The following is a 14,543-nucleotide window of genomic DNA, read 5'->3' as shown; positions in this document are numbered from 1 at the left end:
TAAAGTGAATAATTTTTTCAAGATTAAAGCAAATTCCACTAACTAATCTGAGGTCTTTGAGGGTATGTCTACATGGCAATTACACCCGCGGCTGGTCTATGCCAGCTGACTGGGGCTAAGGGTCTGTTTAAGTGAATTTAAGTGTAGATAGTTGGGCTCGGGCTGCCTGAGCTCTGGGACCCTCTCACTTCACAGGGTCTTAGAGCCCGAATTTCTGCACCGCAATTAAAGAGCCCATTAGGGTATGTCTACACAACAATATAAGCCTAGGGTAGTGGAACTTGAGTCAGCGAACCTGTGTTGGGAACCTTGGGCTTGAGCCTCACACTGCATTTTTAACCGTAGGTCAAGGATTTTCTGACCCGTGCTTGAACCTAGGGTTCTGGTGTCCACACTGCAGTGCACAAACCTGAGTCAAAGTAACCCTATCCCAGAGTGTCTAGCGCCCGTCCCTCTCCCCCGGTGCCGACACTCTAGCCCTACAAATGTGTTGCACTGTGGGAAAACTACTGCACACCCTGTTTCCTAACTGTAATGGTGCTATTGGTGGGACTCAGGTGCCCATAAGGAGCACATGAATACATTAGCTCTCTTGGTGGGTGTCTCAGAATGACTGCAGTTTGAGAAGGCTTTATAGTGAACTACCATCTAATCTGAGAATTGGGCTCTCCACCTCTAGGCTGAGTCACACTGGCAGGAAAATGCCCATGTGCACCTGTTCTGAGGATAATTAGGACATCAGTCTCCAGGGCTGTCACACTATTAAAATGAAAATTGCATCTGAAGAAGTGAGGTTCTTACCCACGAAAGCTTATGCTCCCAATACTTCTGTTAGTCTTAAAGGTGCCACAGGACCCTCTGTTGCTTTTTACAGATTCAGACTAACACGGCTACCCCTCTGATACCAATCATAATAAACACTCACATAAAGTTGTTGAATCTCCTTTTACGTTACAGGGTTTTGAATTATTGGCATACAGTGATTTCTGCTCTTTTTATGTCTATAAACATCCCTCTCTACAGTTATTATTTAACTTTGTCTTATAGGCTCATCCTAAAGTATGTGAAAAGCTAAAAGCTTTAATGATGGAGTGGTCAGAAGAATTTCAAAAGGACCCTCAATTTAGCTTAATATCTGCAACTATTAAATCTCTTAAAGAAGAGGGAGTAACTTTTCCTACAGCTGGATCTCAGGTAATGACAGATATAATTCTGGCACACATCTGTTCATTTTGCTCTTTTACTTCTTTCCTGCCTTCAGAATGTATGAGCGGATGACTAAGTTGTGCTGCATGCTGCCACTGTGGAGACTGATGCCTGACCATCCCAGACTAAGTCAAAACTTTTCTGAGGTGTCCAGTAGCTTGAATTTAAATGCCTTGCCTGTTGTGAGTCCTCCCTACAGTGCACTTTCTAGGTGTTTCTGTAGCACCAAAGGTGACTATTTGAACACCTCACACGTTAACTTATTTATCCTCACGATGCCCCATGAGATGAGTATTGTTATCCCTGTTGTCCAGATGGGGAGCTGAGGCACGGAGAGGTCAAGTGATCTACCAGATGCGTTTAATCTGTTGCAGAGCTGGAAACAGATCTCCTAAGTCCCTGTCCTGTTTCTTAACCACACAACCATCCATTCATTTCAGGAATTGCCCTTCCTCTGCGTGATGGGGCTACCCCTCTATCCTGGTATCTCTTATAGCTAGTATGGCTAGTTCTCTGGATAGTAGGTGTATGGTACATTCCAGAATTTGGCTAGAATAATCCTAAACAAAAAGACAAAGTATTGTGTGCTGCATAAAATAATTTCATGAACTTTGAATCTTGCCCTACTTAACATTGAGAGAGATGCTTTTTGTCTGCTAGCCAGCTGGGACTTGTCAAAACAAAACTAAGAGTCTGGAATTGGAGGTAAAAGCATATGCTGTAAATGACAGATACGGCAAAGATTTGAATTCATGGATGGAGAGTTCTTCGACCAGGCTTGCACTGCTGAACTACTGATAACGAGTTACACTTCATTGTCTCTCTTGAGGATAAAATTTTATGTTTGGGTCTTGACAGGCTGAATGTTTTCAGTTACATTACCTCATGCATTGCCCTACAAACAAGTGAGATTGAAGGATTCATTGTTCAGTAACATTTGTTCTTGCAAAAAATGTTTGTTAGGACTCATGAGAAACAGTATCATTGCTAGGGCCTTACACTGAGTGTACTGTTGCTGGGCCTCAAGGCCCCTTCTCTGCTAGGGTTTATGAAAGCTTCAAGGAAAATCCCACGCTGTTGTATATGCTCCTTGCTTTTTTCCTGTTAATCTCTTTAATGTAACAGATGACCAGTTTTACTTCCTTTCTCCCTCACACCCCACGCTCGTAGGGGTGGAGGGTGGCTCTTCGTCCTCACAACAAAAAGGTCTTTCTCCTTTCTGTAAGTCCTAACCTAGATGCTGTTTAGTTGACTTCCTCTGCTGTTGCTGTGCTTAGAGGGAATTGCATTGCAACAGTGGGGAGTATGAGAGGCCGAGGGCATACTGTCCTGCAGAGAGGGGTGGAAATAATAGTAATAAATGGTTTCCTTGTGTCTACAACAAACAAAAACTGAAGCTGTGGGGAGTAAATTAAAAAAGGGGGGGATGGGGAATCTCCACTCGATGGCGTGAAATGATGGCGAGGTAAGTATGTAATACTGTTACATATACATTTCTTTTTTTTTTTTAAAGGAACTGTAGAACTTTCTTTTTTGCTTGAAACATAGCTGTATTCTTGTTGCCAATTCATTTGCAGACTCTCACAAGTGCTGCCAAGAATGGTGCATCATCAAGCAAAAACAAAGAAGATGAAGATATAGCTAAAGGTAAATTATTAGTCACAGCCTTTGGTTAGAAATGTAACACTTATAAGTGTTCTATACTTGTGCTCTGAAACACATTTTGTTAACATGCATACATTTTCCACTAAAAAAGAAAACTGTACCCAGAGAAAACTGTTCCGCAGAATGGAAAGTGATAACGGTGTGGGAGACCAGGAGACAATAATATGCTGTTTTTAAAAAAGCTTTGGAGGAGGAGGTGGATAAGAGGTATTACCCATATGCAGTCCACTGGCATGGGCCTTGGAGGGACTGCTTGTACTGCAGCTGTTCCTCCTCTTTATAGAGCTCTTGATCTCCTCTTCCCTTCTGCCCCATCCCTTCTCTTCCTCCCCTCCCCATCTGTCCACTCTGAAAGATGGAGGCTTTAAAATGTTTTTATTCTTTATGCTCTCATGTTGTGCAGATATCCTTACTCACATGACACAGCAAAGAATTTGTATACGGATTTCTGGTACTATCAATAACATCACTGTCTTAGATGAAAGCTGTCTTATAGTGAACTTGAAATTCCTATTGTAATTAACATGTTTGCTTTTATAATATATTTCAGAACTTGTTTGTGGCTAGTTTCTTTTGAACTTTCAAATTGCAGGGCTAAGTAAACTTCAATTGGAGATTAGACAGGTTAAAAGTTTAAGAATAAGGAATTTGAATTCAAAATACCTTTAATCTGAAAAACAGATCTATATCGTGTACTTCATTTTTAAAATATATTATATGAAATTGGTCTTCCACTTTTCTCGTTTCAGAAACTAAAATTATTCATACATAAATAATAAAATATACAGACTTACTTTTTTTATTTTCCAAACTGTAGCTATTGAATTATCTCTGCAAGAGCAGAAACAGCAGCAAACGGAAACTAAATCCTTATACCCATCTGCAGAAATTCAACAGAACAATCAGAAGGTCTTAAGGAAGGTGCGAGCCCTGTATGACTTTGAAGCTGTTGAGGACAATGAGCTCACCTTTAAAAGTGGAGAAATTATCATCGTTTTGGATGACAGGTACAGTGTGTTTAGATGAAGGTGTATTTTACTATTGAAACATGATGTTGGCTGTGAACCTTTAAATTGGTTCTTTATGAGCTCTGTGTCCTGACTGTTTTCTTTTTCTTTCTACGACTCCTGATATTGCCTTCTTTTACACCATCCGTTACACTTGGGACAGCTTTCCAATTAATAATATCTAAGCATCTCTCATTTTTCTTTCAATTACTTTTAGCTTGCCTGTGCATGGATCTTCTGTTGAAGTCAACAGAGCCCTTTATTAACATCCACATTTCATTTGTCTTCAGTTTAGATCTGTACTCTTTGTGTCTTTAGTCTATAAGTACTTAGAGGCAAGGATTTTTGCTTTTGACCCTGACATAAAGCACTCTGTACATCCAGTAATGGCATATAATAAATTCAAGCTCTATCTAGAAATGATGAAAGCCCTGGCTACTGACTGTGTCCATATTTATTCAGGTACAAAATGATTGACAATATTTAACAGTTATGTTGTCCTTTTAAATCATCCAAGTGCTTTACAGACTAATTATGGATATAGTCTTAATGGGACAGTCATAGACTTCTTTAATTTTTAATTTTACTCTTTATTGTTGCTGCTGCCACCACCACTGCCCTGACTTCAGCTGGAAAATAAAAGTTAATTCTCTGCCAGCGTTGTCCTTATTTAGCAAACAGTGACTTACTGTTCCTCCTTTTTCTGCTAGTAGGCATTAGAGCAGAAACTGTAGCTCTGCCTTTGTTTTTCCCAATTTGTGTAGTATTTGTACAATTTTTAGGTTAAGTTAGTGGGACACAGTCAACTCAAAATTTGTGACAAGTTAAAAGAAGCTTCAAGCACTACATCTCCCCCTGAATGATCCTGCTGATCTTTGGTGTGTTACTACTACAGTTTTCCTGTCTGTAAAAATGCTTTTCCTCTCCTCCGTTGCTGGGTGAAAGTCCCATATAAATCAGAGAAACAGACTGTATTGAGACAAAGTGCTGTCAAATGCACAAAATTGAAGAAAATAAACGTTAATTTTTGAGTTGCAGTGTGTGGGTGAATTTCAGGCAGAGTGTAATTCCTAAGTTGACAGTATCTTTTGACTTGAATTTCCTCCACTATTGTACTCTACAGTAGAATAACACAGAACATTGTAGGTCCTATAGGCCTGATCCTGCAAGTTGTTCTGAGCCCTCAACTCCTGTGCACTTTGCAGAAGGTACTCAGCAATTTGCTCCAGTGGGCGCACAGCCTTTATTTGGGCAGTGTTATCACTGATATTGATGAAGTTTTGCCTGAGTTAGAGGGTTGAGGATTAACGTTATGTTAATAGCACTTATGGTTTCTAATACCTCCTTAATAACTGAAAGATAGAATGATGGAATAAGAACCTCCAGCTATTTAGAATCTATTTGTAAATTTAGCTTTTAATGGTATGAATGTTTAAAGTTTTCTAATTAAACATTTTAATTCCTCAGTGATGCCAATTGGTGGAAAGGTGAAAATCAGAGAGGAGTAGGTCTATTCCCATCTAACTTTGTATCCTCTAACTTAAATGAAGAACCTGAGACAGGTAAGTTACATATTAAAATCTACCACGTGATGCTTTAAAAAGGTGGGCAAGTGAAATATTCAACTTGGCTTCTCTTTAATCCCTCAGTACAGTGACTTGCCCAGGGTCACGCAATATACCAGGAAGAGAATCCAGGCATGGAATCCTGACCCAATTTAAGTCAGTGGGAATTTTGCCTCTGGCTTCAGTGGAACCAGGATTTTCACCTGTTTTTGTCTCCTTTTTGTTAAACCACTGTACTTTCCTGTTACAGAAAGCTGGTTTTGTTATTTCATGTACTCTAGTCTTTCATGAAGAACAAATTATATTTGAATCCAGTAACCTACCACCTAAGCTGTTGCTGGAATATAGCTTGGACTCTGTGTGCCATTAGACATGAGTTTAACACTGAGTTATATTCATGCTCATGTCTAAGGCCTGGTCTTTACTGCAGGGGGGGAGGGAGGGAGGATCGATCTAAGTTATGCAACTTCAGCTATGTGAATAACGTAACTGAAGTTGACGTACTTAGACCTACTCACCGGTGTCTTCACTGCGGTGAGTCGACTGCTGCCACTCCTCTGTGGACTCTGCCTGTGCCTCTCGTACAGGCAGTCGATGGGAGAGTGCTCGGGGGTCGATTTATCGCGTCTAGACTAGACGCGCTAAATCGACTCCTGTTGGATCGATTGCTGCCCACCGATCTGGCAGGTAGTATAGACATACCCTAACTCAGTTTAAGGTAAAAATTGATAGTTTGATTCACACCAGTACTTTCAGAAGTAACTCTATGTATACAGTGTTGTTGTAGCCATATTGGTCCCAAGATATTAGAGAGACAAGTCTCTCTCACCAACAGAGGTTGGTCCAATAAAGGATATTACCTCACCCACCTTGTCTCTGTAAGTAATTCTAAACATTTACACAGGCATCTTAAAATTCCATGATATAAAATGTGAGAGAATGATAGGGTTGTTTTAGAAACTGGTGGAGGTCAAATAGACACGTACCCTTGCTGGAGTCTGATTCACAGTTTTGGATCTTTGTCCAAGGAACAATGGACTGAATTCCAAGTAGAACCTATCACATTCAGAAACTGATCAACTTGGAATTTGTTTTGCTGTAATGCAATGTTTTCTCCCTGCTTTGAAGACCTAAGAGCATCACTTTCTGGGAGTCATTTGCTTTTTTTAAGTTCTTTGACTTTAAAGATTTGACATCAAAGAGTGTATTTGTACTCGGGTCTAAGGAAACAGATTAAATTATGCAGTGTTGAATTTTTGTTTTTTGAGAATAGGAGGGTATATTTTAAGGATAGTATAGTAACAAAGATGAAGAAGAGGAACTGACATTCATGTTCTCTTAGCTACTGTGGATAAAGCCCCTGTTACTGAAGATACTACAGAAGAAGTTAAGAAAGCAGAACCTGAACCTGTTTATATAGATGAGGTATGCAATCATTTTGGAAACTTTTTTGATTGTTTTTATATTGCATATAATGAAACAAAATATATAGAAATACATACACAAAGTGAAAATAGCATATAAATAATAAAGTTCAGTGTTCACAACAAAACCATGGGGGGTGCGGGAGGATGAACACCTGTACCTATAAAGGTCATGTAGGGCATTAATAATTGAAGTGACTAAATAGATAAATAAGTGAGAACGTAATCAACAAGTATCGGAAACTAATATATACTAAACTACAAAGGTATGCAATAGTTTCATGTGTGACTAGACTTCCTTGTATTTTTTCCACACGCTTCTGTTAGTCACTTTTTCCATTAATGCAGTAGTAGAGCGCTCACTCAGCCAGTCTGTGTATGAGGGAGGAATTGCAGATTTCCTTTTTCTTAAAATAACTCTTTCGGGAGAGCACTGAATATAGCATTCCAGAACACATGCATTTTTTGACAGGTATAGAGGATGTGTGAAAGGTTGACATGTGGCTGCTTGGCTCTCCAATACTCTTTGAGCGTTGCCAGTCTAGCCTTAAACACTCTTGAGTCCACTAGTACCTTCTAATATCTTGTTCTGGAAGCAGACACTTTCAATGGATACAAAATGTGGTGTTAAGTGTTTTATACAAGTTTTATGAAAATATTAGTCCTTACATCTGTGATGGGGTAGTCTGCCACTTAAGGGCAGTAGAGGCCCTTTAAGGTTTGAAAGCAATAGATATAAGGACCTAAGGGGGATATGGGTAGAGAGAAAGCAGTCCCAGGATTTAGTGGTGCTGGGGAGGAAATCCTGTCATTGTACCTTTAAGAGTCCAAGGCCAGGAGCCTTGCAAAGAGGGCAGGGCAAGGCTCCCCTTCCCCACCAACCAATTGGGAATGAGCTGAGAGAAGGGGGAAGCTCATTAAGGAAGGACTGAAAAGGAGTAATCTATAGAAGGAACTGGGAGGGGTTCCAAAAAGAGACTGTTTCCAGGCACAGGAAAGAAGTATCTCCTGAAGGAAAAAGTAGTTGGACTGAGCCCAAGATGATGAATGTCCCCAGGTGCATCTGAGTAAGGTCTGCCTTACGCTTCGGACTGTCATTAATAAATGAGACTCTTGGAAGGGGATGTTCTTTGGTAAAAAGGTCTGTCTGGACTTGCTTATAACCCAGGTGAAGGGAAGCTCAAGTAGAGCCAAGCTGCAGCACCACACCTGACTGAAAGAGGTGTGCTAGGGTGACTTCTCTGCTATCACAACATCTTTCTGTGCTGACTGGTGAAAATAGACAGTGGAGAAAAATCTTGTTTAGATCTCTTTATAAAAAAGGCATTTTTCCATTTTGAAACGAAAACTAGAGAACTCTGTGCTATGTTTTAGAAATAACTACATTTAAAAAATCTTTTATCTGTCATTCAGGATAAAATGGATAGAGCGCTGCAGGTACTTCAGAGTATAGATCCTACGGATGCAAAGCCTGATTCACCAGATCTTCTAGACTTAGAAGGTATTCTTATGAGTATTACTAATCATGCTAACTTTAGTATCTCATTCTACAGCCAGTAACAAAAACATAGTTTGTTTTTGTTTGTTTCTCTCATTTTCCTTGATAGGTCTCTGGGTTTTAAATGTAAAAGTGCTCTTGGTCTGTACTGATAGAAGGCTCCAATAGATATGTTGGGCTTGGGTCTTGGGGGGTGTTAGGCTAGTATATGGTTGGGACCAAAATCTGCAATTGTTACTTAAACAGAATTATTGTTATATATTGCGTAAGTGACTTGCTCAGCCTCTGAAAGTTAGGGCACTGACAACATCACTTTGAAAGACCCATGCTGTCAGAGTGCTGTCAGAACTCTGCTTGAGGTGGAGCTATTTGTCCCGGAGGAACAAGTGACTCTGGGTAAATAAACTGGTAATAGTGTTTGCTATTTTCAAATCCTGTTATGCTATATGAAAATGTGTTCACTGCCTGTCAAGAGCTTCCCCTGGAGTATCTCATATGAACTTGTTCATGCACACATTAAAAAAAGAAATTCCCTAAACTAATCAAAATATCTTTTTTGTGTGTGCTAGGAAAGAAAAAATTGATGCCATTTCTGTTCTTAGAGAAATTATGCTAAGAGGGTGGGGGAGCATATAACCCAACTAAATCTTTCTTCAGACTGGGTGAACTATAGTCGGATAGATGTTTTAAAATACTATATCACTGTGAAAAAAACATGAGAATGGCCATACTGGGTTACACCAATGGTCGGTCTAGCCCAGTATCTTGTCTTCTGACAATGGCCAGTACCAGATGCTTCAGAGGGAATTAACATAATGGGAATTTATCAAGTGATTTATCCCCTGTCGTCCAATCCCAGCGTCTGGCAGTCAGAGGTTTAGGGACACCCAGAGCCTGGGGTTGTATCCCTGCCCATCTCGGCTAATAGCCCCTAGTGGACCTATCCTCTGTGAACTTACCTAATTCTTTTTGAACACAGTTATACTTTTGGCCTTTACAGCATCCCCCTGGCAACGAGTTCCACAAGTTGACTGTGCATTGTGTGAAGAAGTACTTCCTTATTTTTGTTTTAAATCTGCTGCCTATTCATTTCATTGGGTGACCCCTGGTTCATGTGTTTTGTGAAGGGGTAAATAACACTTCCTTATTCACTTTCTCCACACTATTCATGATTTTATAGATTTCTATCATATCCCCCTTTTGTTGTCTTTTTTCTACTCTGAATTGCCCCCGTCTTTTTAATTTCTCCTCATATGAAAGCTGTTCCATTTTTATTGGCCGTATCTGTACCTTTTCCAATTCTAATATATCTTTTTTTGAGATGGAGCAACCAAAACTGAATGCAGTATTTAAGGTGTGGGCATACCATAGGTTTATATAGTGGCATACTTTCTCTCTTATTAAATATCCCTTCCTTAATGGACAGTGTACACTTAGAAATTAGATGAAAGGTGTATTTTACATTGTAATCCTTTTCTTGACAATATATTTAGTGACTTTTAAATCTCTGGTGTCATGGCATGAATTCCTATAGGTCATGCAATATGCAGTTTCGTTGGTGGTATTATGGTGTGCTGTAGCTCTAAAGTAATTGATTTTCATTAGATGTAGATGAAGCAGTTTTGAGAGGATTATTTGAGAAATTTGGAGAACTTTCAATGCTGTTTGTAAGCAGTAGTTTTAGTTTATATAGCAAACTAATTCTTGATTCCCCTCCTCTTTTGGAATAACTGGAAAATTATTGGTTGTCTTTAATTACAATATTTAAAATTAAGAGCAAATTAAAAAAAAAGACTAGGTAGTAAACAAATATTATACTCTTTCTATTAATATGGCTGTATTCAGCTAAAATATATTCTTACCCAGGGCTAGGCTTAAAGTTTTAATTGTACAATATATTAACACTTTTGTATTCACAGACATCTGTCAACAGATGGGTCCTATGATAGATGAAAAACTAGAGGAGATTGATAGGTGAGCCATAATCTCTTTCTTGTGTTTTCAAACAAGGAGTACAACACTGTTACATAAGCTTCATCTTTATTTGTGAGGGTTTTAGATTGGGCATGGGATTACCACATTTTACTATACCTGTGCTCTTTTTCACCTACCTAAAATAGAAAATCTTATAGAATAGAAAATTGACAAGCTCACTCTTTATTTGTTTTAACTTTTTAATATTTAGTTTGATTTTCATTTTAGTAGGGCCTTAAAGGCCCCAAACAAGATCCGGACCCTGTTGTGTTTTGGGTACTGTACAAGTAAATAATAAGATACAGTTCCTGCCCTAAAGAGCTTCCAATCTAAATAGGGAGGAATGTACAGTTGCAGTTTTTCATTGACACCAGTAGCAGTATATCTAAAATTATCTGAGCCTAATTTTCAATTTGCTGATTACTGTTATCGATAAGGGAACATACTCAAATGCAGTGATTTCTCCTAGACCTTTGAGGAGACTTGATGATAAATGGGTAAAAGGCAAAGATAGCAAAGAGAGACTGACCGAGTTGCTTTTTCAATTTGACTATAAGAAGGATCCCCAACCTCTTCTCTTGCCTACCTTCCCAAGTTCCATCAGTATGATAACTGGGAATGGAGCTGGACGTCTTAAAAATACAAATAAATGTCTTTTTTTAAAAATATATATATTTTTTCTTATTTAGTTAAGACTGTGCTTAAAGAGCTTCTTAGTTTAACTGTTGCAAAATACCCAGAGGCATAAGTAACTCTGAAGGAGCTTTGAGTAAATTGTTTGTTTTTTAATTAGGAAACATTCAGAATTATCTGAATTGAATGTGAAAGTTCTAGAAGCCTTGGAACTCTGTAATAAACTGATGAATGAAGCGCCTATGTATTCAGCCTATTCAAAGGTCCATCCTCCAGCACATTATCCACCCACATCAGCTGGTGTTCCAGTGCAGGTCAGTACCCTTTTCAGAAAACAGAGGCTTTCCTAATATGCATCTTCTTTTTAAAGGGTGATAACAAGGCATAAAGGAGAACAGGCTTTATTGCTAGCTTCTAAACAATTTGATGTTTCCTCATAATCATTAAATCCTGTAGAATAAAATGTACTAGAACAAAATAGGTATCTTCTAGCACTAAAATGCAATTGTTAATCTTTGCTGTACAGTTAGTAGAAGGATGTTGTATTCTGACTGTTGAAGTTTAACAACCTAGTTAACCAGTTTTCTCAGTGACAGTCACTCAACAAAAAAATTTTTTTTACACTCGTGTGTTTCACAGATGGATAGATTTACTGAGTCATATGTCCTTCCTTAATCCCAAAAGAAAATGTTACTCTTCTATCTATTTTCAGGGACATGATTGAACTTTCTAATATGGTATGCATCATTAGGACAGTGCACTTTTTCCAGATATAGTAATTCTGCTTTGGATGTATCATTTTGGGTTTATCACGATCTGTTTCCCCCCCCCCCCCCCCCTTTTAAGTAACAAGCACTTTGTGCATTAGTGGGTTAAATAACTCCAATATTGGATTCGGAACGAACTCTTATCTGCCTAACGTATGCTCATTTATGAAAGCAAAAAATGGAGAAAAGGCAAGGAGTATTTAAAGGAGACACTTAGAAAAAGTAGAATGTGCCTGCATATTTTAGGTGGGTTTTAAATGAATGTTAATTGTTCAGTGTGAAAAGAATAGTTACCATAGCAACTGCCACATCAAAGAAGATGCACTTAACTATTATGCCATGCCTTGAACTCTTGAAAATGATGAAAAATTCATTATATTTCGGGAGAGAAAAGAAATTCTGGATATGAGACAGTTGGAGTTTTTAATATTGCTGATCTCTTCTGAGATACTGCTTCCTGCTGTGGAAAAAACAGCAAAATGGTGCTAAGCACAGTTGTATTGCACAAAGTTATGTATTTCCATGTATGTATGTATGTATGTATGTATGTATGTATACTTCATTCCAAATCCAAAACCAATGTGTACAATATTCATATTCATATTTGATTTGTGTGTATACTGCATTGGCTTACCCTGCCAGTATGAATAACCTGATAAACAGTCTCTCAACTTCTGTTTCTTCTTTGTCAAATGTGAATTGTGCCTCTTTAGTGTTAATTTCTGCATTTCTTGACTTAACCTTGCTATAAGAACCTTATATTAACTTTTTTCCTGTTGTATACTAACTTACAAAGTCTCTTAGAGTGTATATACAAGGGAGGTACAGGTTAAAAGTCACCACCACATCCTCCTGCTGAAAACATTTGCCTACAGTGTGATTTGAAATAGCAACAGTGCAAATTAAGGATGGAATAGTTAGAAAAATGAGGCAGTGTGAATGTAGGCAGTGCGTTTATCATTTGAGGGAGCTGCATACCTTATTGCAGCTAGAAATGTCTTCAGATGAACATCACCTGATCTTCCTCTAACAAAGTTTCTGGTACACAGTATCTGTGTATCTTCTGTTAAATTCCCATCCACCCACATGCTAGGGAGATGGGGGAAGGGAGGAGAGTTCCATTCTTTGAGATAGTTGATGCATGGTGTGTGTTCTGTTTCATTTACAGCCATATTCTGTACAACCACATGGTGGGAACTACATGGTTCAGGGTATGCACCAAGTCACTCTTCCCCAAGGCTACAGTCTAGGACCTGATCAGATGGGCCAACTGAGGTCCCTGCCTCAAACTATAAATTCTTCAGGAGCAACTCAGCCTGCTCAAGCTTCATATTTAAGGTAACACTTCAGCAAGACTTTAATATAAAATTTGATTTCCCCCAGATAGATTAAAAGTCTAGAGGTGGGTAAATTCTTAATGAATATTAAATGTCACTAAAAATTTTTGTTCTATTTTTGTTACTTCAGAAATGTGAAAAATCAAATCACTTTTGAAATGGCTTATAGTATGATACGCAAACGAACTTGGTAATCATAACCATCACTGTTTTAAAATGATTTTTTTCTGTTGCAGCCCTGGACCAGATTCTGTGGCAAACTCCGGATACATGAACCAGAACTCTGGCCTTCAGTCAGCTACTTACACCCAGCATATGGGAATGTCTGTGGATATGTCAGCTTATCAGAACTCTTCATCTAATTTGCCGCAAGGAGCAGGCTATCCTGTGGCACTTCCACCTCATTCAGTTCCGCAGCAACAAACAAATTACCATCCACAGCCTCTCCTTTGAAAATAAACCAAGCTCATATTCCTAAAAGCATTCGTAAATGTTGGTGATCCTCATGATTTAAATAGCCTGTCGTTGGTATACAAGTACACTTTCCCTTGATTAAAATAAACAATCCAATTTGCTGCATTATAAAGCTAAGCGATTATTTCAGAGTTAAATGTATTTCAAGTTCGACAGTTCAGAATCGTTCTAAAGACAGTTTGAGCTAATGATATAAAAAAAATCATAAATGATTTCAATCCCCACTTAAGTAGCCTCCATCAGCTAAAACTTTCAATCTCATGGATTATCATTCTCAAATCTAAACTCAAATAAGAGAATCCTTTCCTTTTTTTTCTGGAAACTTGAGAGGGTGCTTTAAAATCTAGTTAGGTTGCTTTATCTGTTCTTTTTGTAGTCTTTTCCATTCCATTGTTTTAGAGAATCTTTTCACTTCAGTAGTATTTCTTCCAACAAACCCCAATGATTTAGACAAATTATAGTTCTGTTAGTTGCACCATAAGCAGTTCTGCTTTATGGGATGCATTGCATAATAGAACAATTGCATGATAAAGCAAGTGTGAATGGAGAGGGAGACTATTCCTTGATATTATGGCAATGAGGACCATGTAAATACAACAATATGAAAATTCTAGGTTTTTTTGCAATGTTGCCAGACTTGATTTGGTGTTCCAAGGGGGTCTTCTGTTTCCCTTACAAGGAATTGGGGGTGGGGGGGAGAGAGGGAGTTGCTACTAGGGAGCCTCTCTTGCTCCTTCTCCAGAAGGGGTTGCACTGCCAGCATCTTGTGGGTAGGGGATGCTGCAGAGTAACAGGTGCTCTGAGGTTGCAGGTTACTTAGCTGGCAATTTGTGAAATCTGTCTTTGTTGTTTAAATGTGGGAGAGCTGTCTCATTCCCTTTGGTTAGAGAGAGGCTCAGGAGTGCTGTTTATCAGGGGCCTGTGGGAGTCTGCCTTGTTTGCTCTGAAAATGGTGGAGGTGAGCTTCAGGAGCACAAGTTACCTTTATGGACC

General features: G+C 38.7%; 1 protein-coding gene across 2 annotated transcripts in view; it reads left to right on the top strand.

Annotated features, from left to right (window-relative positions):
* STAM2 (signal transducing adaptor molecule 2) overlaps positions 1 to 13,727 on the top strand; it is a 32,219-nt gene extending 18,492 nt beyond the window's left edge. The window contains exons 5-14 of one of the 2 annotated variants that reach the window (XM_065413464.1): positions 1,048 to 1,194; positions 2,784 to 2,853; positions 3,758 to 3,878; positions 5,346 to 5,440; positions 6,786 to 6,868; positions 8,281 to 8,368; positions 10,285 to 10,339; positions 11,133 to 11,286; positions 12,908 to 13,077; positions 13,313 to 13,727. In XM_065413464.1, coding sequence (XP_065269536.1) covers positions 1,048 to 1,194; positions 2,784 to 2,853; positions 3,758 to 3,878; positions 5,346 to 5,440; positions 6,786 to 6,868; positions 8,281 to 8,368; positions 10,285 to 10,339; positions 11,133 to 11,286; positions 12,908 to 13,077; positions 13,313 to 13,529 — 1,200 coding nt within the window. In that variant the 3' untranslated portion in view covers positions 13,530 to 13,727. Of the gene's footprint in view, positions 1 to 1,047; positions 1,195 to 2,783; positions 2,854 to 3,688; positions 3,879 to 5,345; positions 5,441 to 6,785; positions 6,869 to 8,280; positions 8,369 to 10,284; positions 10,340 to 11,132; positions 11,287 to 12,907; positions 13,078 to 13,312 lie in introns of both variants that reach the window. The other variant, XM_065413462.1, reaches the window with a different exon arrangement.
* The last annotated feature ends 816 nt before the right edge of the window (positions 13,728 to 14,543 follow it).

Source organism: Emys orbicularis, chromosome 11 (genome assembly GCF_028017835.1).
Source record: "Emys orbicularis isolate rEmyOrb1 chromosome 11, rEmyOrb1.hap1, whole genome shotgun sequence".
NCBI lineage: Eukaryota > Metazoa > Chordata > Testudines > Emydidae > Emys > Emys orbicularis.
Note: the sequence above shows the minus strand (reverse complement) of the source record. Positions and strands in the feature narration are given on the sequence as shown.